Source organism: Perognathus longimembris, chromosome 6 (assembly GCF_023159225.1).
Source record: "Perognathus longimembris pacificus isolate PPM17 chromosome 6, ASM2315922v1, whole genome shotgun sequence".
NCBI classification, from domain to species: Eukaryota; Metazoa; Chordata; class Mammalia; order Rodentia; family Heteromyidae; genus Perognathus; species Perognathus longimembris.
The window spans coordinates 68,913,723-68,939,325 of NC_063166.1; the positions used below are offsets into that span (position 1 = coordinate 68,913,723).

A 25,603-nucleotide genomic window follows, 5' to 3' on the forward strand; every position below is an offset into this window, starting at 1 on the left:
TTAATTCCTTCTTGGGCTGGCTTTGAACGAGGATCTTTTGGTCTTTCAGTCTCCTGAGAAGCTATGAACCACCAGCATCTGGCTTAAAGGCAGCAATCTTTAAACATATATTAAATATCTGTTACTGTTTTTTTTTTTTTTTTTTGCCAGTCCTGGGCCTTGGACTCAGGGCCTGAGCACTGTCCCTGGCCTCTTCTTGCTCAAGGCTAGCACTCTGCCACTTGAGCCACAGCGCCCCCTCTGGCCGTTTTCCATATATGTGGTGCTGGGGAATCGAACTGAGAGCTTCATGTGTAGAGGCAAGCACTCTTGCCACTAGGCCATACGCCCAGCCCCAACATATATTAAATATCTATTAAGAATACACTTTCCTCTCAACAGCTGCACTGAGTTTTAGAGAACTAAGTGCCTTGTTTTGAGATACTGCCCACAGACATTATGATGGTCTTTTTATCCTCAACCTCTCAGTACTATCTGCCCCGCCCCCCCCAAAACAATCTCAATGTTTGTTTAGCAGATTTTATATCAATATATACTTCTTTACAGCACTAGCTGGGAATGTGGCTTAGTGGTAGCGTGCTTGCCAAACCTGGGTTGGATTCCTGAGTACCATATAAACAGAAAAAGCCGGAAGTGGCATTGTGGCTCAAGTAGTAGAGTGCTAGCCTTGAGCAAAAGACTGGGGGGAAAAAAATCTGTCTTTTTTTTTTTTTTTTTTTTTGCCAGTCCTGGGGCTTGAACTCAGGGCCTAAGCACTGTCCCTGGCTTCTTTTTGCTCATGGTTAGCACTCGACCACTTGAGCCACAGCACCACTTCTGTTTTTTTCTGTTTATGTGGTACTGAGGAATTGAACCCAGGGCTTCGTGCATGCTAGGCAAACACTCTATCACTAAGCCACCTTCCCAGCCCAAATCTGTCATTTTTTAATCTGATACATCAGGTAGTGAGGATCTCTTCTGCTCTGACCTCCCAAAACCCTGAAGCTGATCCCTCATTTAAGGTATTCAGCACCGCACACTTGGTGTAAACATCTAAGCTGTGCTATATGAGTACTCAGAGGCAGTTAAGTCAGTTTCAGTCAGGTTCCTGGCTTAAGATCATTTCTTAATAGCCATATGATTTTGGACAATGACTTGACCTTTAAATGTTCAATGCCCCATATGAAAAATATAGGTAACCATACTACCCATTTCAAAGCTAAAGAGATTAAATCAGGGCTTGGGTGTGTGGCCCAAGTGGTAGATCACCTGCCTAGTAAGTACAAGGCCTTGAGTTCAAATCCTAGTACCACATACAAACAAAAAAAGATTAAATGAAATAATGAACACAAAAATTTAGTATAGTACCTGACAATCATAACTAATTCTGTTAGCTATTATTTTTGCTATGATGAATATGTTTATATACTTCCCACATGAGGATGCTGGACTACTTTACCCTCAATGCAATATGTTGGTGGAGGGGCTGGGAACGTGCCTTAGTGGTAGAGTGCTTGCCTAGCATGCATGAAGCCCTGGGTTCGATTCCTCAGCACCATATAAACAGAAAAAGCTGGAAACAGTGCTGTGGCTCAAGTGGTACAGTGCTAGCCTTGAGCAAAAAGAAGCCAGGGACAGTGCTCAGGCCCTGAGTTCAAGTGCCAGGACTGGCAAAAAAATATGCTGGTGGAAGGGACGCTTTGCTTCTCGTGCTGCTTAGCTCCCCATACTGAACCCACAAAACCTGGAAAACACTCGAGGAGAAATAGATGTCAACTCCTTGGATCTGTACTACCTTCCCAACCCAGCTAGTACATACAAATTTAGGTAATAATACAAATATAGCTCAAGTCAAAAGAGGTGCTATCCTTAATTAGTTTGTTCTTTTGAAACAAAGTAAAATGTGACCATTTTTAGAATTCTAACACTACTATTGATAATTCATGTAAGTGGAGTGGCCTGGAGGCATTTTAAAATTCATTTAAGCTAAATTTTAACAAGGAACAGAATTATTTGGCCAATTACTCTCAGGAGGAAAAATGATCATGGTAAAGATGATACAGTGATAAAGATAAATAGATAAGATGAGAAAATGATACTAGTAAAGAGTTGGTAGAGGAAATGTTATTTCCTTTCCCATTCTAGTTGGTCATTTCTTACCAGGGTGAATGGAGAGTTTTATTATGAGACTCCTTTTCTGAATAATTCGCTCCATTCTAACACTCCAAATGTCAGTCCTCATGGAGGCAGTTGGTAGGTAGCAAGGAAAGAGTCTGGGTGCCTGAAGTGTTTTCTGCTCATTCCTTTTTCCCCCAGAGGCCTGATTCTTCCCAGAGTATGCAATAGAAAAAAGTTCTATCCATCATATAGGGTATAGTACCCTAAAGCAGGCTTTAAAATAGTCATGCTATATCATCACTCACGAAATTAAACATGGCTATGTTCCTCTTTTTCTTACAGATTTTGTCAAGTATATATCTTCAATGATAGTTTAATCTCCTTGCAGAAACCATTTATGCTTTTTCTAGTACTCCTCAATGACCTTAGTGACAAAGAACCAGGCAAAACTAAACTGTAACATATCTATGCTATTTCTCTACATTAACACTCTAGTCTGTGAAAGCAGAAAAAGCGCTGTTATCATGTGTTCAGAGCTGACTCAGTGTCCTGCAGCAGTTATATATCAGATTAACATGGACTCCTCTTTCTAGAAACACCATTCTTGTTGCTATTTATGGTATCTTGGTAATGGGGAAAAACTTAATATCGCTCGAGTTAACTGAAATGACTATGCCTCTCTGGAGGAATGTCTGCCTTGTAGAAGCAGATACTCGGAACAAGCTTCCACTCCTGCCATGATAACATAACCATTATCTTGGTGCTATCTCAGGAAGTCACCATATGCCAACTAGTTAGCTATCAGCTATTGGTATCGGGGCATGGATCAGGCCAAACTACAGTGGAAACCATTCATGGCTGGTGGCAGACAGACAGCATAGGTATAGAGATGCCCTTCTTGAGTTTTGTGACTTTGACACTACAGATATGGAAGAGAATAATCATGAATTCTGCCACTCAGGTGAAGTCTATGGAAGCAAATAGGTGAGACAGTTCTGTACATTTACAGCTATGAGAACACATGATGTTGAGGACAGCAAGCCCCTTCACTTGTAACCCACCCCACTTCAAGAAGTTGTTCTGAAGTCTGCCTTACCTGGTCTGGCAACAGACCCCTGCAGTGCTGTGGCTGGAGTTTCCTTTGGGATTAAATTCTGTGATGGGACTAAAGCAAGAAAAAAAAAAACCCACAAAATATTACAGGCCTTTTACTTTCTTTTCTAAATAAAACAGAAAGCATTAACTAAATCAAACTTTTTAAACTGCTGTAATACTGTGTTATTATTGCTGCTGTTTTTTGGTTTTGTTTTTCTTTGTAGGTACTAGAGTTTGAAGCCAGAGTTTGATGTTGTAGCCAGCCGTGCAACCCTCCTGCGTCAACTGTGATTACTGGAATGTACCATTACACCAAGCCTGACAACTATTTAAAAACTCCAAAGCAAGCCGGGCACTAGTGGCTCATGACTGTAATCCTAGATACTCAGGAGGCTGAGCTCTGATGATCTTACTTGGAAGTAAACCCAGGAAGGAAAGTCTATGAGATTTTCATCTCCAATTAACCACCAAAAAGCTAGAACCAGAGTGTTAGTCTTGATCACAAAATCTCAGAGACAGCACCTAGCCCCTGAATTCAAGCCCCAGGACTACCCCCCAAACAAACAAACAAACAACAAACTGCAAAACATGAAACCCAAGCCATTTTAAGAGGAATGACTGATTATACCATTAACTTGAGCATTTTCAAAATCCGTTTTTACCCCTCCTAAAACTAAATCAGAACCAAAAAGCAAATAATTTTGTATTGTTTCTATAGCAGAGTGAATAAATAAATCTGTTACTATTTGCCTTGATACTTACAATGCAAGACTGCACTATGTACCCTTAGAAAAACAAATTACATTTTCTTGAAATCAGAAACTCAGATTAAATTTTTTTTTGGTCAGTCATGAGATTTAAACTCGGGGCCTGGGCACTTGTCCCGGAGCTCTTTCGCTCAAGGCTAGTGCTCTACCACTTTGAGCCATAGCGCCACTTCTGGTTTTCTGGTGGTTAACTGGAGGTAAGAGTCTCATGGACTTTTCTGCCTGAGCAGGCTTTGAACTGTGATCCTCAGATCTCAGGCTCCTGTGTAGCAAAGATCACAGGTGTGAGCAACCAGTGCCCAGCTTCAGCTTAATATTAAGCTTAAGATGAACATGTGTGGAGTTGGAGGCATGGCTTAGTTGGTAGAGTGTCAGCCAATGAGCAAGGCATCATGTACCAAGTTCTGGTCTCAACAAAGAAAGAAAGGAGGGAGGGAAGAAAGGAGCGAGGGAAAGAAAGAAAAGCACATGTGGTATATTGATTGGAATATACCAGTAATGTGACATGAAGGAAATGCAAAACCTACTAAGTGCCATGGAAGTCCAAATCAAAAGATTCTAGGGGCTGGGAATGGGGCTTAGTGGTAGAGTGCTTGCCTAATATGCATGAAGCCCTGGGTTTGATTCCTTAGTACCACATACACAGAAAAACTGGAAGTGACGCTGTGGTTCAAGTGGTAGAACACTAGCCTTGAGCAAAAGAAGCTCAGGGACGGTGCCCAGGCCCTAAGTTCAAGCCTCCCAGCATTGGGGGAGAAAAAAATATATACCAATTCTAGATTGAGAAGTCTAATGGCATGCTAAAGGGATCAACCTCAGAATTAGTCTTTGAAGGACAGAAAGAACTTAGGTCCTCAGGGAATAGAGTAACAATGTGTTCTAAAACAGAACCTTCCTGGATTATACAGCAAAAATTAAAGGCTCAGACATGTCACACTCAAGGGTACATCTTGTCATCTTGACACTTTATTCTAAAATCCTCAGGAAACTTTACAACACTAAGTTTTATCCTCCTATAGAATTTTGTACATTCCTCTCTGCTTAAAAGCAGTCAACACATTTGTATCAAGAATTTATTTTGGAAGCTTCTGTGATAACACTTAAAACTACACCTTAAGGGGCTGGGGATATGGCCTAGTGGCAAGAGAGCTTGCCTCATATACATGAGGCCCTGGGTTGGATTCCCCAGCACCACATATACAGAAAACGGCCAGAAGTGGCGCTGTGGCTCAAGTGGCAGAGTGCTAGCCTTGAGCAAAAAGGAAGCCAGGGACAGTGCTCAGGCCCTGAGTCCAAGGCCCAGGACTGGCCAAAAAAAAAAAAACCAAAAAAAAAACTACACCTTAACTTCTTGTTTTAACTTCATACTGGTTTCTTTAAATTTTCAAGGTAAAAGCAAAGAAGTTACTTGAAAAAACAATAGAAAAAAATCACTATGAGCAAGTGGGTGTCCTTAACTAAAGAGAACTTTTTCTAATTACTGGTTCGTATCCCTTGTATTACATATGATCCAAATAATAAAACATTTTCTAGTCACTTCATCACTATTCTTAGTATTGGAGGAAAAGTTCTTGAAAGGATATAGATATGGAAATGTTTAGTATCAGAGGCTATATTTAGGTCATAGCAGTTTCTTCTCAATTCTTATGGTTACCTCCAACAACCGAATTCCAATGGGAAACAGCTCCCACCATGTCTGTGTCTCCTAAGGGCCACAAACTCTTATCCCTCCCAGCATTATATGAGGTAAAGTGACAGAGAGAAAGGAATTAGCCTTTCCCAGAGCTCTGCATGAGGATGTTAAATGCTCATGCTACTTGATGTTAAATGCTCTCACTGAATCCTTGTGAAAATTCTGGGAGGTAGGAATTGTAATCTCTATTTTATAGGTATAAAGACCAGGAACTTACCTGATTGCAAATGGTAACCAGTGAGACTAAAATTTACTCTGATCATACCCTGAAGTGTATGTTCTTTCTGTGTGTGTGTGTGTGTGTGTGTGTGTGTGTGTGTGTGTGTGTGTATACTGGGACTCGAACTCAGAGCCTCATACACTCTTGCTCAGCATTTTTTGGTTATTCATGGGGCTTGAACTCAGGGCCTAGGCTCTGTCCCTGAGCTCTTTTGTTCAAGGGTAGTGCTCTACCACTTTGGGCCACAGCACCACTTCCAGTTTTCTGGTGGCTAATTGGAGATAAGAGTCTCATGAATTTTCCTGCCTGGGCTGGCTTTGAACTGAGATCCTCAGATCTCAGCCTCCTGATTAGTTAGGATGACTGATGTGAGTCACTGGGGCCTGGCTTGCTCAACTTTCTTGCTCATAGCTGATGCTCTACCACTTGAGCAGCATCTCAAGCATGGCCTTTTTGCTGGTTAATTGAAGAGTGGGTCTACAGCAGACTTTTTGCTCTGACTTAGAAACTCGATCCTCAGATCTCAATCTCCTGAGTAGCTAGGATTACAGGTGTGAGCTATCAGTGCCCAGTTACGTTTTCCTCCTGTTGATAGCCTATCACTCAAAGTATTTTAATTGCATTAATAAGAGAGGTCTGGGACAGTGAAAGAGATCCAGTGTGAGCCTGGGCAATGTGAGAATGATTGGCCTCAAGGGACATGGAACTTCTGCACCACTTAAACCCCATAGGAGCAAGAAGGCAAGAGAAGTAGGCATAGGAAGAAAGGGAGCTGTAGGGACACCTATGCTGTAATCCCACCTTGACAGTGAGTGAGTAGAAAATAATCTGAACTAGACATTCATGAATGGAACTGATCAATTTAGAAAGCAACTATATCAGAAAGAAACTGGTAATAACTTATTTACAAACTGTTTTCTGGTCAAACTGCTATATCCTAGGACCATGTGCTAAGTATGTTTTTACAATGTGAAATCTTGTAACTATTGTTCTCATTTTACAAAGGAGGAGACCAAATTTTGGTGTAGACAAGTAACACTGCTGGCATGCCTTACCTAATGCAAGTAAAAATATTTATCTTGTACTATGTATGATCCCAAATTCATATTTCAGATGAACATTATGGACCCAAAGTATAAATTTTGAATCACAGATAATACCAAACCTATCTGACTTTTAGCCACTCTAGTTCTTCCAGGTCTATTTTTATAAAACCTGATTTTCTGGAAAACTCTTCTCTAGTAATAATAGCCCAGCCAGAAAGGGAACCGTTCCTGAAGAACAGAGAACTGGAGAGAAGAAATGAGAGTCTGCTCTGAGACAACTGAAAACAAGCCTTTATCATGGTAAGTGGCAATTAAGAAGCAGCTATTCACACTTGAGGGGTACTGTTAGGACACATGCTTGCAGTACAGACTAAATACTGAACTTCTCACCCATAGCACAGTGCAAGACTGCATAACGGTCCACATGATTGACATGAAGATGACGTGAGATAATGTATGTGAAAATGCTTCCTTCTAGCTCATCCGTGTGGCAGCTTTGCATAAGGGAAGTAACAGCTCTGAACTGGAACTGAACTGCCTTCCTCATGGCTTAGCAAAGCATTAACGAGGGGGGAGGGCAGTCCATGATGAATGCGTGGTAAGTAGAGAAAAGGTAAAGAATGTTTCCTGCCCTATGTTTTCTTTGTCCTTGGGCCACTCAGCTAAGAGTAGGTAACCACTGTTGTCAAGGAACCAGCCAAACGTTGCTAGCTTGGTTCAGAGTTCGTTACATCCTTAGCCGTGAGTGCCTTTTGGTCTGGAAAGTTGGCCTGTCTCATCATACCCACAGCTAGGACATTCTCTCTGTAATCATGAATTGTTCTTGTTTTGCCTAAACTAAAAGAGAATGTCTTTGGTCATTAGAGTTTTTCAGTGTTGGATTGTTTCAACTGTGAGGTTCTTAAACTTTTTTTGCTTCATGATATCAAAATAATTCATGTTAGAGACCCTGTCATGTGAAAGGTTTGTAGTTGAGACATTACATATATTTTACTGTTTGTAACAGATATAATCTATTACATTAAGAAAGAAAATGCTTCTTAGTAAACTGAGAAACTTTTACATGCATTTAAATGAAATGCCATCATTATTTCAGAAGTTGAAAACCATGTTAATGAATGTAAAATTAACATGGGATCCAAAAGCATATTTTCTAATATTTTATTTGAGCAGTACTGGGGATTTAATCCAGGGCCTTTCACTTACTAGGTGGATGCTTTATCATTTGAGCCATGTCTCCAGCTCTGTAATTTACTTTTTTTGGCCAGTCCTGGTGCTTGATCTCTGGGCCTAGGTGCTATCCCTGAGCTTTTTCAAGGCTAGTGCTTTACCACTTGAGCCACAGCTCCACTTCCATTTTTTTTGAGGTTAACTGGAGATAAGAACCTCATGGGCTTTCCTGCCCAGGCTGGCTTTGAACCAAGATTCCTCAGATTCAGCCTCCTGAGTACAGGTTTGAGCCACAGGCGCCTGGCTTCTAATTTACTTTTAATGAGTAGAACTACTACTCATGCCATCCCTTTCTCCAAGTAGAAATGAATCATGCTTTCTCTTTGTGGGACAGACAAGTCAGCAAAACACTCCAACATGAGCAGATGATGCTAAGACCAAGTACATACCTATGCTGGGTAGAAGCTCTGGATGGGATCCCACCTTCTCCTCCACTAGGCCACCTGCAAGAGGTTCAGATGCTATGCCACCATGATTGTTTTTTGTGGATGGCGCTGGAGTGATGAGCTCAGAGGGTACCAGAGTAGTTACTATTGAGCGTACACTGGTGGGAAGAGCACCGCCAGGTAAGATGGGTCCAGCTGAGGTGGAACCTGGGCCCATGGGGCTAGAAGTCATTTTTAGCAGAGTGGGTGCTGGGGGTGTTGGGGTTTTACTGTCCAACTCTGTTGAGCACTGTTCAGTTCCCAAGAGCCCAGGAGTAGTGGTCTCTGGTCCTTGGCCTTCGGTCTCTCCATCTGCACCATATTGCTCTTCTCCTTTCTCAAGAGAACCTGTGACTTTCTTACAAGCTTTGGTCAGCAAAATCTGGCCAATTTTGTCCACTTTTCCTTTGCCCTTACTAGATGAGACTGGGCTTCGCCGGTTGACAGAGGAGCCTGGACTATTGGTCAAAAGGGGAGAAACCATTGTGGTTGGTTGTGAAGGCGGCAGAGTGCTCTGATCTGCTGAGGTGTTCACCTGAGGACTAGCCTCATCTGGATTTAATTCTTTCACTTGTTGGACAGGGGGATGAGGAGCAACAACAGGAGAAGATGTACAAGGTGGGGAAGGAAGCTGAACGGGAGTGGCTCGAGAGTTAAGGACCAAGGGTCGACTTGTCTGGATGTTTGAAGCAGGACTACTGGAGGGGACATTAGGTGGTACAGGAGCTGAAGAAAATTTTATGTTCTGAGGTATGTGTAAAGGGCCAACAACTGTGACAGACGGAGGCATCAGGCCAGAGTTGGTAGTCAGTGGAGCTGCAGGAATTGTGCTTGGCTGTGATCCTTTCATAACCTGAATTATTGAAGATGAATTGATAAAGACAGGTGTAATGAACTGAGGCCGGGCATTAGACTGGGCAGCTGACTGTCCTTCGGAAACCATAACCTTGTTACCCACACTGGGCATTGTGACCACTGTTGACATCAATGCAGACTGCAAGTGTGTTGGCAAGGCTGCTGATGTGTTAGCTGAAGTGGTTATGGGATTGGAAGTGACAAAGACAGTTATTTGATTTGGGGGCAAGGGAGTGGAGATGGAGGAAGAGCAAACAGGTCTTGACATAACTGGAGGGATGCTTGGTGCAACATTAGAACTGACCTCGTTCAATTCTGGATGCACAATGGTTGAACACGGCTCATGACTGTGAGGTAAGTTCAGGGAATTAGAGGATTCTTTAGAAGATGGGTCCTGCAGTGTGGGAATGACAGATGCTTTCTTGAGGTCCTCCCCTGCGGTTCCTGGAGGTGTTACTTCTAAATCTGTAAGCCCCGGGGGTTTAATAGTCACATTAGGAGCTCCAGAGTTGTCAAGAAGTTGGCTTAATGATGTTGGAGCTTCCCTCATAGCAGGAGACATCAAAGTTTTGTTTTCTTCAACACTGGGAAGTTTGTTAGGATCTGAAGGTTGTCCATCCTTTTTGGATTGATCTTCAGAGATGACCATTTTAAGTTCTTGGGCAGGGACTGCTTTTAGCTCGACATTTACCTGCTCCTTCCTACCCTGGTAATTCTGGCAATCACTGTCCTGAGGTACATTCAAGCTCTCCTTGTTATCATCAAGAACAGCCCCTACTGCAGCCACAGGCATGGAGGGATTCTGAGAATTCAGCCCATTATTGTTAGGAAAACTCCCAGGTATGGGGGGATTGGCCAGAGGGGTAGGGTTGACCAATACATTTCTTGGCAACTCCACATTCTGTAATAGGGCTGTGCTTGTTTGAGAGGCCAGAGAAAGTTTAGGAGCTTTTGAATTTTGCCTCCCAGGACTTGGGGTAGTTTTCCTACTAGACCCAGGACTAGACCTCCGACTGTTACTTGGACTTGCCCTTTTTGTTGCTCCAGAATTAGACTGCTTTCCAGAATTCACCACCACAGAATCCACTTTGTGAGTTTGTGGAGTAGCAAAATTGGAAGGATTATTTATGGTAAGATTTGAAGGCGCTTGCCCAATAGCCTTCAGAGTTGTTGGATTTAGGCCCTGTTGATCAAAACCCCTGTTTAAATTTGGCCTAGGAGGTAAAGGAATATTAATCTGTGGAGGGAAGAGTCCTGCTATGGAGGCATTGAGTCTTTCAGGGGACAGACTGATTTCTGAAGGTTCTGTGCTGGGAGGGCGGTTGTTGGGTGTCTGAGGATAATATGGTCTTGGGCTGGCTCTGTTTGGTGTTTTAGGCCTTGCTGTCTGGGTTGGAGCAGCCACATTTGGAAAGTGGTGGCCATGGGAGCTGGGCAAGGAATTTACAGGGGGCTGCTGAGGAGTTGCACCTTGAGTTGCTGAAAGGGGTGATGGTCCAGGTTTGGGCCCGGTCATCATTAACTGATTCTGAGAAACTACTAAATGGGAAGGCATGTTGTTTGGGCCTCCTGAGACAGATGGTACTTCACTGCCACCTGCTTCAGGAAGTGAGGGTATCTCTCCCAGTGGTGAACTAGAAGGATTCTGTGGGTTTTCTTGGTATACCATTTTCCTTGAATTACTTCCCAAAGGAGTATTCACAGGCATTGGCATTCTCTGTTTATCAGGTGATGGTGGCACAGAGGCAGGTCCTTGCAAACTGACCATGACAGGCACATTGCCACTCTGCTGCATGGGCATTCTCTGAGAGTCTGTGTTCAGAGGGCCCCTTGGGGGATGGACATTTTGAGAGACTGGAAGCCTAATGGATTTAGGGTCTTGCTGCATCATAAGCATCATCATCATTTGTTGCTGTTGCTGCTGCTGTTGCTGCTGCTGCTGAGATTGTGACTGACTAGGAGGTGGTGGTGGTGGCGGCGGTGGCTGCTGCGAAGGCAGTGGTGGCTGTGGCTGCTGCTGTGGTTGCTGTGGTGGGGGTGCCACATGCTGCATGAGTTGAGGAGGCATCTGCTGAAGTGGCCTCTGTTCAACTGGCTGAGTAGGATAACCTAAAACAAGCCCCCCAAAATCAGGGAAGTTAGATTTGCTCAAGAAAACTTTGCTACCTTTAGAGTATATATATATATACTCAGGTGGCAAATCGTGTACAACCAGCTCAGGTATGCCCACTCCTGGGACAGGCACCTCGTTATCTGACATGAGCAAAGAGGCATGCTGTTTAAAAAACAAAAAAAATAAAGCATTAAGAACCTGGAGTCTCTCAGTGTTCAGAGTCTGAATGATGCAATACCATCCTAAAATTCTTATAGGTACTCTGTGCTATGCACGGCAAATGGTGGAGACTACCAGCCAAGCATGATTAGCAAGTAGCTGGCCACCAAGCATTCAGGTCTCATGTAGATATAATCAGCACTTTGCTGTACATGTGAATGAAGTAAAGCATTTAAGTAAAATCTGCTTTTTTTTTTTTTTTTTTTTTTTTTTTTTTTTTTTTTTGGTAGCAAAGGATTAGCTTCTTTTAAGCCTTGGTTTTTCTTTTTTTTTTGTTTTTTGTTTTGCCAGTCCTGGGTCTTGAACTCAGGTCCTGAGAACTGTCCCTGGCTTCTTTTTGCTCAAGGCTAGCACTCTACCACTTGGGCCACAGCGCCACTTCTGGCTTTTTCTATATATGTGGTGCTGAGGAATCAAGGCGAGCACTTTGCCACTAGGCCATATTCCCAGCCCTAAGCCTTGGTTTTTGTTGAAAACATCAGCACTGAAGATGGCCTTTTTTATTCCTTCAACAGAAGTAAAATATAAAATTCTTGGATTCAGTTCCTTAAGAGGATTTTTAAAATGATTCCAATCCATTGGCTCCATACACTATGCTGCAAGCTTTGGGTTCAATTCTTTGAAGTAAACTGTAAGAATTACATAGCCCCTTGGTTTGTATCAGTTTAATAAATAAAGGGAGCAACAGGGGCTGGCAATATGCTGAAAATCAGGGTACTCAAGTTTTTATCCATATTACTTTCTATTCACTTTCTTAAAGTAAACTTCTATTTGGAAAATATTCTTAATGAAGTCACATTTAGAAAATAAATAAGTCAGAAGCATAGCCCCGTGGAATAAAAAATAATTTGGGGAAAAGGACTTTGGGGGGCAATGCTGTCCAGACATGCAGAAAGCAACATTTCAAATGATTCCCTCGTCAGTGAGAATTTTACTTGACATTTTAGAACACAAAAGCCTTACATGATCAGCAGAAAGGATAGGAAGACACTCAACATAAACCAATTATGAAAATGACTCAGTGGGGAAAAATTGAGTAAATATCTGGAATCCAATTCCACAAATCCGATTATCCCATGGTTGCATGACAAATACATTCAGAAGGTCTTCAGAAGGTGCCCACATGTGAATGGCTGGCTCTGGCAGTTGGAAGAAATGCTGGCTTAAGATTTTTTTGACAGTTTTATTTTATTTTATTATTTTTATAGGCTTAAGAGTTTTATAAAATAGCTACCAAAAGCTCTGGGTCAGACTCTGTACTCAGTAGCTAGCGAATTTTTCTATCCAACCATGTCCATGATACCAATGAGTACAATGAGCGAAATCTAGTTTTGGAGATCTTTCTTAAAAACTTTTTTTGTTTGAAGCTCAAGTTAACTTCTTGACCTTTATAAAGCCAGTAATATAAGGCATTTTTACAGTGTATTTTTATTTTGTACATCTACTGTAGGATTCATACATTAAGAAAATAATAATTTCTGCAAAAGTTTGTTCATGTCAGGTACAAAACTAATGACTTTCTTCTCATCTTTAAAACCAGCTTACTAGATAGCATAGTAAATGCCAAGAGGCACAGACAATATAGCTGATACTCAAAACAGCTCAAGGCATGACTGCCATAATGAGTCCAGAAGCTAGAGGCAGTTATACAAAGGACATTAGTAATAAGAATATAGATGAGGTTCATGTGACAGAACGATGAGAGGGAAAGCCAGGACACACACAGTGCTCATAACACAATAAAAAAACACATTTATTAGCAGAGGATTCAAATTTATAACAATTTTAGGCATCAGGCAAGTAGTAAATAAAAGTAGGCTTGTATAGGATAGCAAGAGTCATATGGACTCTTTCAAACTGAAAAGTAGAGGCCGATTCTAAACTGCATTTACATTTGTATCTTTAAGAAATTGCATGGCAAATCCAAACCTATCACAGGCCAAATTTAGCCTGCAAACCTCCTGCAGAAAACAGGCAACAAATATATATATATAAAGACACTTCTGGAATTCATACAAGAGTTCAGATGTGTCTGAGGAAGGAAAATACCTTCCTGCTCACAATGCCTTCTGGACATATTCATCAAAGACTGGAGACCTCCCAGCCCCAATTGTGCTCACTGGTGGGAAGTGTGCTATGCTAAGCAATTCATAATAAATGTCACCAAGTATTGATATGATGGATTTCTTAAAATTTACTTTAAAAATGTATAAACTAAGGGTAGATTAAAGTTTATCCCTAAAATACTACCTTTATTTATGGTCACAAAGAAGATGAAATCCCTAGTGAGGAAGAAACAAAATAGGGAAGAATGAAGACACAGGGGAGAGTGGCTAAGTATGAAGGGCTTTGATTATATCTTTGACTATGTCATGAAGAAATAAAGTGATAAGCCATTGTTTAGGACAAGAATAACCAGGTATATAATAGGTGAGTTGAAATGAATTTTAGAGGCTTTTTCCTCTTCAAGATAATTTACCAACATTGAAAGGAAAATATTTTATAATTAGAGAAGGGGTCCTCAACAATAAGAACACTATTCCCAATAAATTATGAAGCTAGTAGGGGGTACATGGATGTGTCTTTTATTATTCTTTTTAAGTAGTTTATGGTTTGAGATTAATAACAAAACTTTTATTTAAAAAAAAAAGACCATCTTGTTTTAAATCCCTGGTAGTTCTCTGCTTTGAGAAAGCCTCAGGAGACAGACTGCAGGAAAGGCAGGTAAGCAGGATTAGAGTGAAAACATTTCTCCATTTAATCTTATTTCATTCTGATGCAAACTAGAACCTTAACACTGACAACAATTTCAGCCTATTTTTAATGAGGACTTAAAATAATGACTCTAACTTGAACAGAATGTGTGTAAATGTGTGTACAAGCACACACATGGTTAAAAGCCTTTAGAAGTTACCTTTGTAACAGTTACTTATATTCAAGACAAAAGTTCCAAATACTGGGCCTATTAAGTTGCTAAAGTAGACTAGTTAACAGACAAAATATTGTTTCCTCACAGAGAAAGTAGCCTTGTAATGTTGTGCACATGAAATAAATACATAATCTTTAGCTAAAATTTTATTACCTGGTGGCCGGTTTGAAAACTCTGGCAGTTTAGGGCCTGTATTGTCTAAATTAATTCCTTGTTCTCCAGGCAATGGTTGCTGATCAGCATCTTCCAGACCAGCTGGGCGATTATCTGGGGTGCTGAAAAATAAATAACAAATTTGATAATAGGTTGTATAAGAAATACATGAAAGCTGCTCAACCTTTCCCCTATTTCTAAAGAATTATAATGTTTGCTTTATCATCCCTATTATTACTTACATATCCTTAGGCTGTATAAACTATTCATATTAACATAAAAAACCTGGCAATTTCATTAAATGGCAAAATTCTCTTAATCTAATTGAACTATATCTAAGTGTATCCCCAATTCCTGATGCAATGTTTACATGTGTTTGTTGTTGTTGTTGTTGTTGTTATGGGCATGAACCCTGGGCCTGGTCACTGTCCATGAGCTCTTTTGCTCAAGGCTAGAGCTCCCTCACTTTGAACTATAGCTCCACTTCAGTTTTTGGTGGTTAATTGGAGATAAAAATCTCAGAGACTTTCCTGCTCCGGCTGGCTTGGAACTGAGATCTAAGGATCTCAGCCTACTGAGTAGCTAGGATTGCCACCAACACCCTGCTTACAATGTTTATTTAACCTAGTCATGGTTTGGGACTATCAGTGTTTTAAAGGACCATAATATAAGCGGCAAAACTATTAAATTCAACCAAGATCCAATAATCCATAACACCCTACAGCAGGTTATGAATGGGCTGATGAAAATGGCATTCAGAGAACAGAGGCGAACACAACAAAGTTAATTCTGCTGCAGAATGAATACTTGCAGACATAACCATTGGCTTTGTGATGTCTTCATTTTCGTATGTAGTTTAAACTTAAGTGGGGAAGAAATGAAACATCCACTGATATCCACATATCGAAAGAACCAACATGTTCATATCCTTCATTTAGTTTGTAATCTCATTTCTAGCTTCATCCTTCTTTGCTATCTCTAGTTTCCCTCTCCCCTGATTATAGTCAGGGCACTTTTAGAGTCTCATTATATGCTGGGTAGTTTTATAAGGCACCATAAGTGAATTTGTGTAAGTGTGTATGCATGTGTGTGCACATGTGTGCATGCACGTGCCAGTCCTGGGGATTGAACTCAGGGCCTAGATGCTGTCCTTGAGCTTTTTTTTTCTCAAAGAAAGCACTCTACCACTTGAACCACAGCTTCACTGCAGCATTTTGGTGGTTAAGTGGAGGTAAGCATCTCACAGGACTTTCCTGTCCAGGCTACATTTGAACTGAGATCCTCAGATCTCAACCCCCTGGGTAGCTAGAATTACAAGCAAGAACCATTAAGTGTCCAGACCCTAAGTGCACTGTAAAAGCACTAGCACTTGGGAATTTAGAAACTGAAGCAAGTCCCCAGCATATCCAGACCCCTACATTAAGTTGTTCTTTATATGACTTCCCTCTCATTTCATATTACAGGCAATGCTTCTGTGGTTATCTTTTACTTTCAAAGGACTATGGCACACACTGGTTAAGTGGGGCACCAATGGCTGGCTACTCAAGGAGGCCAGGACTGAGGCCAGCTCAGGCAGAAAAGTCCATGAAACTTTTATCTCCAATAAACCACTAAAAAAGGTCAGAAGTGAAGCTGTGGCTCAAGTGGTAGAATGCTAGCGTGGAGTGCCCAGGCCCTGAATTCAAGCCCCAGGACACACACACACACACACACACACACACACACACACACACACACACACACAGAACCCAACTCTATAGCTAAAAAAAAATCTCAGATATTGCTAGAGTGCCCTCATATTTTTAAGTTCCCTCATATTAATATGGATGAGAAAACAAATGCCTTTTCACGTATAGGCTCAAGACTCCACAGTAAGCTAGGGACAGAGCTAGGTACAGATGCTTTGATTAAACCTATTCTCTCCTTTTCCTAGAAGCTTGAGACTGGACAAGGTCCTTTTCATAATGTGTTAGCCTAACAAGTAGGCAACCTCTCTCAAGACTAATGAAGACAGCAGAAATGCATACCAATTGTAACCGGCAATATACTCCCAGCTAATTGAAGGGAATAACACAAATATCCTCACAAAATGTTATTCTTGTATGCTGACATAAGTAAAATAAATTAACTGAGAAAGAAATACCAGAAAAAATTAGTTAAATAAAGCACAGATTAAGTTTGAATTCAGGAAAATACAGATTAACATACAATGATTGGCTATTGCATAAGATTTAAGCAGAAAGTTCATATAATTTAATAGGTTAAACCAAAGAGTGTTGTGAAAGGCTGGATAAAAGTAGTTGGTTTCTTCCTTATACAGCCATTTGAAGATAATAAAAATAACGCAACAACAAAAAACAGTAGCTGATTTTAGTTTGAAAATTTAAGATTATTTAAGTAAGATTTCCCTGTTGTTCAGGGGCTTAATTCAGAGGCCTCATACTCCCTCAGCTTGCTTGCTCATGGTTGATGGCCACCACTTCAGCCATGCCGCCACTGGGACTTTCTGCATTAAATGGAGAGTCACATAGACTTTTCTGCCTGGGCTTGCTTTGACCATGATCCTCCACGTCTCAGTCTCCTGAGTAGCTAGGAATATAGGAATGAGCCACCAGTGTCTGGGCCTCTGTTCTTTTATTTATTAAAAGTTCTAGCAATTTGTTTCACTTAATGTTTTTCATATATATATGTATATATATATATATATATGTTACTATTCCTGTTGGTATCTGTGCATTTATTTTATAATTAAGGGCTGAAAATCAAGTTCAATCAATATTTCTCTGGAAACATCAAAATCAGAAACCCTTTAAATACTTAGGCTCAGAAAATATAAATTATTAATTTCCCTTCATGTTGTGATCTAGCAAAAGAGCTCACCTGGAGAAACTTTACAGAAAGGGTAACTGACTTAAAAGATCCAATTAATCATGGAGTTTAAGCTTCTAAGTATGATAAAGGGTCTCTAAAGAAAAGGCACTTGTACAAAAGACCATTTTTATTTGAGAGATAGAAGGGTGTCTCCATAAGTAGTTTGCATTCCCAAAATACATTGGTCCCTCTGGCTCAACAAGCCATGATAAACTGGAAGCTAATGCTTTGTTCAGTTGCAGTGTGTAGCACTGGTTTACATTTTAGGCTTTGAGTGCTACAAGACTAAGTCAAGTTCCACTAAGACTCCAGAATTAAGAGGCATCAACAAATAACAAAGTAACAATACTATTTGGATCCTTAGTTGAACAAACACATTGCAAGAAAAAAATAAGATAATCAGAGAAATGTGAGCACTGTTTGGACATATGATACTATTAAAGGACTGATCTTTTTCTTCTTTTTTGGTGCCAGTACTAGGGCTTGAACTCAGGGCCTTGCAATCTCCCTTAGCTTTTTTGCTCAAAGATGGCACTCTACCACTTGAGTCACATCTCCATTTCTGGATTTTTGCTGGCTAATTGGAGATAAAGACTCTCAAGGTTTTCTCCCTGGGCTGGCTTTTTTGAACCATAATCCTAAAATCTCAGCCTCCTGAGTAGCTAGGTTTATAGGCATGAGGCACCAGAGCCTGTCAAGGGACTAACAATTTGGTAGGTGTGCTATTGGTATTGTGTGGTCATACAAAAGAACTATCCTTATCTTTTTGAGGTAGCGTTGAAATATTTACATTTGCCTTAAAATTACCAAGAATGTAATAGAGAATATAGATGAAGGCAATGTATACAGTGAACTGAAAACTGTTGAAGTAGATCCCATTATGCTCTTCTAATTTTATATGTGCTTTACATTTTCCATCAACAAAAGTGTCCACATAGAAATAAATGAGTAAGATTTGAGGCAAAATGATCACAACCTACTTTAGGTCTTGCTGACTATTTTTCTTCTTCCGAGGGGGTTTCTTCTTCTTCGGTTTATTTGCATTGGAATTATTTTGTTTATTGTTTACACCAAAATGGCCTGCAGAGATGTCACTCTGCAACAAGTTGACCAACAAAGGGCTTGTTAGTGTTACATCCTTATTGACTGGGAAGCCTGGATTCTGACCACAGGACATCTGGTTTCCGTTCGGTGCTCCACTGAAAGGTGCATTGAAAGGCATCCCATGGCCTGAGAAGTGGTTTCCCGAGGTACTGTTTCCCTGCATGGCCTGCACATGAGGGGGGACCAAGTTGGTTTGTTGCATGCTAACATCAGGCATCATCTGAGACAAGCTGACATCATTATTTGCTGTAGTGGCAGGATCACCATGCTGCTGAGCCATGTGTGGGCTGGGCCCTGGGGGCCTCAGGACCTGCCCTTGAATCCCCATAACCTGAGATGGACTGTTGTTCACAGGCCCTTGCTGGGGCAGCAGTTGTCCTGACATCTGTCCTGTAAACTGCACCATGTTTCCTTGCATGTTTGGAGTTGGTCCCCTCATTATCTGTGCTGGTCCCGGCATGACATTGGATTGGTTCTGAGTGTTAAATTGCTGCTTATTCCCCTGCATCTGATTGGTCATGATCTGATCTAGCATTGGGTTTTGTTGAAGCAAAACTTGTCCCTGGGGGCCCATCATCTGGTTATGCGGAGCCATCATTTGTGGGCCCTGCTGGGAAAGCATCTGCTTGGGTGGGGTCATCCTTTGGGGTGAGGGCCCAAGGTTTTGGTTCTGAGGGTTCACCATCATCTGGCCCTGTGGCAAAAGCTGGGCCCTTGAAAGGATCATAGGGTTCTGAGGGTTCAAAGTTCCTTGTTGTTGGACCATCTGGCCCTGGGAGGGCACAATCTGCTGGTGCATGCCCATCAGTTGAGATGGTGGGCCCTGCTGAGGCTGGCCTTGCATGTTGCCCAGGTTCACCTGAGGAACCCCAGAACTACCAGCCTGCTGGTTGTTCATGTTGCCATGAATTCCCATGAGGCTTGGTTGCATCATATTTGGTGGCCCGTGGGACACCTGCATCTGGTTTTGAGGAGGACCAGCTCCTTGACCACCTTAAAAATAAAACAAAGACACCGTTTCAGAAAGAAATACTACTTTTTTCAGATAGAAATATTATCTTATTAGACATTCAAATTATTTTAGAAACACAGCACCAGACTAATATAAATGTACTACATTTGGTATTTTTTTCTGTAAGGTAAACTATAGAGATGTCACAAGGAACAACTTATACTTTGCATGACCATATAGCAAAGGAGAAACAATTTCTTTACTCTTTTTGGTGACTTAAATATTTAAAAAATCCATGAAGTCTACTTTCTTTCAGATTAAATAAAGAGAAAAACTGTATCACATTGCTCTAACATATCCTATTGCTATGTATTGTGAAAATCTAACAAGTACTGTAGGCTAGTGAAATAAGTTCTGCCACGAATGATCAGTGAAACAAAGAATTGTGCAGGTGTCTTTATAGGAAAGCCTCAGCAATGCTGCAAGACATTTATTTAACAGAATAGAAAAAGGCAAATGAGAAGAAAGCTATACTAGATAGGCTAATTGTGCAAATCAAAACAATAGGTGGAAGATACCATATTAAAAAAAAGACAAAACAAGTGCTGGAAGTGGAGGAATTAAGAATTTCATCATTGTTCTATAAGTTCCTATTAAAAAACCCATTAATTCATGTAAGTCAGGAATGCAGTTTTGCAATAGCAGATAGGAAAAGTCAAATAATCTGCTCCATCCTTCTTTCCCCCATAAAGGTAGTTTTAACTTTTATTTTCATTAAGTCAGGCTTTTCTTATTCTTTAGTGACTTATAACTAAAGCTGTTATGACATAAGAAATTAACTCCAAGTGAAGATGGGAGTTCAGAAAATATTTGAATAACCTTAAACCAAACTGCTCAAATAAGAAATGGTAGGGCTGGGAATATGGCCTAGTGGCAAGAGTGCTTGTCTCGTATACATGAGGCCCTGGGTTCAATTCCTCAGCACCACATATATACAGAAAACGGCCAGAAGTGGCGCTGTGGCTCAAGTGGCAGAGTGCTAGCCTTGAGCAAAAAGAAGCCAGGGACAGTGCTCAGGCCCTGAGTCCAAGCCCCAGGACTGGCAAAAAAAAAAAAAAGAAATGGTAAAAGGGGGCTGGGGATATGGCCTAGTGGCAAGAGTGCCTGCCTCATATACATGAGGCCCTGGGTTTGATTCCCCAGCACCACATATACAGAAAATGGCCAGAAGTGGCACTGTGGCTCAAGTGGCAGAGTGCTAGCCTTGAGCAAAAAGAAGCCAGGGACAGTGCTCAGGCCCTGAGTCCAAGGCCCAGGACTGGCAAAAAAAAAAAAAAAAGAAATGGTAAAAGGATAAAGTCACATGGTCTCTAAACAACCAGAAACTCAAAAACCACAAAGTGAGCATTTCTACAATGGTGCTTTACTGATATTACCTTTTAGCCATTCTATTATATCTTATTTTCTCTCTAACATTTCCTCTCATATACACTATACTGCTATCAGTACTAATTAAGTTTGAAAAGTACCACATCCCTATTGTATATCAGAAGTCAGACACTCAGCAAAAACAAAAGCTAACTTGTATTATCTAGAGGTGTTTGTGCGCACGCGCACATGTCAGTTCTGGGGCTTGAACTCAGGGCCTGGGTGCTGTCTCTAAGCCTTTTTTTTTTTTTTGGCCAGTCTTGGGGCTTGGACTCAGGGCCTGAGCACTGTCCCTGGCTTCTTTTTGCTCAAGGCTAGCACTCTGCCACTTGAGCCAGAGTGCCACTTCTGGCTGTTTTCTGTATATGTGGTGCTGGGGAATTGAACCTAGGGCTTCATGTATGGGAGGCAAGCACCCTGCCATTATGCCATATCCCCAAAGCACTCTGAGCCTCTTTTTGCTCAAGATTAGTGCTGTATCACTTTGAGCCACAGTGTCACTTAGGGCTTTCTAGTGGTTAACTGGAGATAAGGAGTCTCACAGACTTTCCTGCTGACTTTGAGAACTAAGATTCTCAGATTTCGACCTCCCGAGCAGCTAGAATTATAGGCATGAGCCCTTGGAGCTTGGCAAGATTTTTAAATTGCAGTTGTTCAAACATGCCATATGTCTGTATGCCTATGTATTTATAATTTCTTCTCCCACAAATGCCTTTTGCCTTTTTACTACTGAGTGAGCTCTAAGAGAGTCAGCAAATCAGATCCATTGCTGCTTTGTAAATATTTGGAACACTTTTTCTCAATAACCAGAAATAAATACTTACAACAAAGACAATATTACCTAAAAGATCTAGCCCTTTAGAGAAAAAACAAATTGCTGACTCTTGTTCTAACTCAAATTTAATCTCCCTTAAGTTTTTCTAGGTTGCTGAGACATGTTACCTATTTTTTTCATGTATTACTTACTACTCTGAAAGATTAGTCATGTGTTTGAAATTAGGGGGAAACCTGTTAATCTGTATACCCCTGTTGCCTATCAAAGTTTTTACCACACAATCAATGCTCAATAAATGCTTGCTATATAAATCATAGGAAACAAACCTGCATGCTGGACATTTTGATTTGCTTGCAGCTGAGGGGGTCCTGAATTCCCAGGGGTGGTTGCTGTGGTAGAAGGCACCTGACCTTGCATAAAGTTTGGATTGGCCTGTCCTGCTGAGAAGCCAGGTGGGAGGCGTTTAGGCATTCCTTAATAGAAAACAATGAGTAAGGCAGTTACCTAGCAAATTTATACTCTTACTTAGATATGGAATGAATAAGGAAGGATGAGCTGCATGAAGTCTCCACTGGCTTAGCTCTCTCTGTCACACTGGTAGGATCTTTAATAATAAGGTTGGGAAAGATGGTTAAAAAAATCAACACAATTTCTTACATGAGCACTGTCAAGATGAAAAAGAAATACTAAAAAATTTACACTTAGAACATGCCAAGGAAAAATGGCAATTTGTTTCCTAAATGTGATTCTTAGGCTATGACACCACAAGATTTGAGGGCTCACTTTTCTCTGTAATACAATGGACACCAAAAATTTACATACTTTATTTAACACAGACACCAGAGGAATATGCTAAATTCTCATATTCAAACAAATTGATATGAAATACTAAGAGCTGGGTCTTGATATTAAGGATAGATGATTTTTTTTTTTTTGCCTGAAGGGAAATGGATGACAGTCTCCTTTGCAAAGAATTTCCCCCAGTGTTGTACTTGTCTCTTAGGAAGAGAGACAGGACATTAGAAAGAGTTCATAGGAGCTTCAAAGTGAGGCTATGTTAAACTTATCATTATGCCTTCCCCTCATAAAGTTTGCTGTGATTCTGACAGCTACGGTACCAAAAACCATGGAATTTTGAATTCAAGCACTATTTTCTTTTAGGAAGGCCTAATTGCAGAAAATAAATTTGTAATGAGAACCTCAGACCAACTCATTGTTTGTTTAAAATGCAGGCCTTGATGTGACCAGATCACATAGGTGAGCTGCCTATCATCTACTGTATGAAAGCATCAAGACCTAAATCTCACTTAAATTTTTTTTTTGTATTTGTCCATTTTTAAGAGGGCCAAATTTCCAATCCCCTGACAAACTATCCTTTCTTTAGTAATGACAAGTTCCCATTTGCACGCTTCTATTGCAGAAAGGACTACCCAGGTTCCAATGATTCAGGGCTAGATGCCCAGAACTGAAATATTCTTGCATTTTCTAAAAAACTTCTTAGGATTCAAGTATTAGAGCCTGTATGTCAGCAAATTAATTACAATGAAAGAAAAAGATTGATGAGCAACTTAACTTCACCAGAAACCATGGGAACATGTCTTTGCTATGTTGCACTAAAGATGCAAAGTATTTTCTGGATAGGCAATGGGTGTCTTTTAGTGAAGGATATGCTTATCAGATGACAGCATTACTAATGCTCTCTATACCTTACTGTAAAGCTCCAAGCACATTCATGTGCAGTAGATCAATGATTAATAAGAATAAATAATAAACATGGAGATGGATAAGTTTTACTGTAATCGTTTTACCTCTCACACATTAAGCTCCATTGCTTTTTCTTCATACAAGAGGCACCTTACAAAATAAATAAATAAATCTCCTTTAGGTATAACTAGTGGAATTCCCTCTCTAAGGAGCAGGCATTGGCATTATAAAACTATAAAAGTCAATGATTTCTGAACTTATTCCCCTTTAAATGGCAATCAAATTAACAAATACCATGCTTATAATCTTACTACATAGGATCATCAAAACTGATAACTAGAAGGGCATTTCCCCCAACAAGGCCTTGTATTTATCTTTTTGCTCTATTGCATAATCTTAATTTTTCAACTGATGAGAAGTTTGTTAATAAAATGCATGTTTCATCTGGACATTTAACTTTACTAATAGAAGATCAAGCAAAAATCAGAAACAAAATGAACATCTCTATATGGAATTTTACCTGCATTTTATCCAGCTTATATTTAAGCAGTAAGATGCTGTATAATGTATCATGATAATAATGCATCTAGTTAACTAAGTTATATCAAGTGTAACTGCCATATCACAAAACCAAATAATTACATCCTATTTCATCTCCTCCATTAACTCTGTAAACTGACATTCTTACTCAGTTCTGTCTCAAGCAAATTTAGCAACACAGTTTTAGCATTTCTCACCTCCTAGGCCTGGGTGTAAACTCTGTGGCCCCTGGTTTGGTGGCTGCTGCTGCATCACCATGAAGTTAGGTGGCACATTTCCCTGTTGAACCATAGGATTCCGACCTGGAGAGCTGACAGGCTGTTGAAATCCCTGGGGAAGTGGGTTATTTTGAGGTGGCCTTGGTCCCATCTGCTGTTGAGTTTGGTTAACTGTTGGGGAAGATGCAGGGGATCCCTGCTGGAAGGAGGAGGGTGAGGAGGCAGGAGACTTGTTGGTGAGGTGGGGCTGTTGCAGGGGGGTTGGGACCCTGGAGGGCCCTCCCTGCAAGCTTTTCATCTGAGGAGCTGTGAACTGGCCTGGGTTGCTCATCTGAGGAAAGTTTGTGTGGGCTTGTGAGGCTTGCTGGCTGCCAAAGGGATAAGGAGGGGGAGGGTGAGAAGGTGTCTGTACCGTGGCTAAAGATGGTCTGGCCTGGAGTTGCTGTTGCATTGGGCCAGGCAAAGGAGCCTTCTTCCACCCTTGGTTTGCAGTCATTGTGCCCAGAGAACCCTGGGCTGGAGGAGGCTGAAGGGCTCCTGAAGGCAGTTGGTTCCAGCCTGGAGGAACAGGCACCTGAGTTGGGGCAGTAAACTGGGGTCGAATCCCCTGTGGCTGTTGCTGCTGATGTTGTTGTGGGGGTCTTGTCTGCAATTGCTGCTGCTGCTGCTGTTGCTGTTGTTGCTGCTGCTGCTGTTGCTGCTGCTGCTGCTGCTGCTGTTGTTGCTGCTGTGGCAGCTGGGGAAAATTAGCTGGGTTCATTTGTCTGTTCACAGGGACAGGCTGCATTGAATGGTGTGGAGGAGGTAAAGATCCTGAGGGATGACTATGCTGTTGTACATGTAGTCCAGAGAGGAGTGGATCCATTGCATCTGTTTAAAGAGAGAGCCAGAAATAATCTACTAACACAGTGGCCTAGATCTTCAGGTACCACTCATGTTGCCATATTTGTGAGACCTTCCAGGTGCAAAGCAATCTATCAAAGACCACAGGAAGAGGAATCCTACCGTAAGGAGAATTTATGGTTTAACACTGGATAAAGGCACCAACATAAAATAGACACTAGTATCTTCCAAATCATATTATTAATAGCTGCTATAAGAAAGCAAGATAAGCAGGCATCAGTGGCTAGTGGCTATAATCCTTCTGAAAGGGGCTGAGACCTGGGGGA

At 41.0% G+C, this 25,603-nt stretch overlaps 1 protein-coding gene across 8 annotated transcripts in view; it reads right to left on the reverse strand.

Annotated features, from left to right (window-relative positions):
- The window catches only part of Ncoa6 (nuclear receptor coactivator 6), an 83,564-nt gene that overhangs the window by 17,665 nt on the left and 40,296 nt on the right, over positions 1–25,603 (reverse strand). For 6 of the 8 annotated variants that reach the window (XM_048349045.1, XM_048349043.1, XM_048349042.1 and 3 more), the window contains 6 exons: positions 24,414–25,304; positions 22,299–22,445; positions 18,694–19,810; positions 14,843–14,964; positions 8,538–11,537; positions 3,194–3,262 (listed from right to left, as the gene is read on the reverse strand). In XM_048349045.1, coding sequence (XP_048205002.1) covers positions 3,194–3,262; positions 8,538–11,537; positions 14,843–14,964; positions 18,694–19,810; positions 22,299–22,445; positions 24,414–25,304 — 5,346 coding nt within the window. The remainder of the gene's footprint in view (positions 1–3,193; positions 3,263–8,537; positions 11,538–14,842; positions 14,965–18,693; positions 19,811–22,298; positions 22,446–24,413; positions 25,305–25,603) is intronic. The other 2 variants (XM_048349048.1, XM_048349047.1) reach the window with 2 other exon arrangements.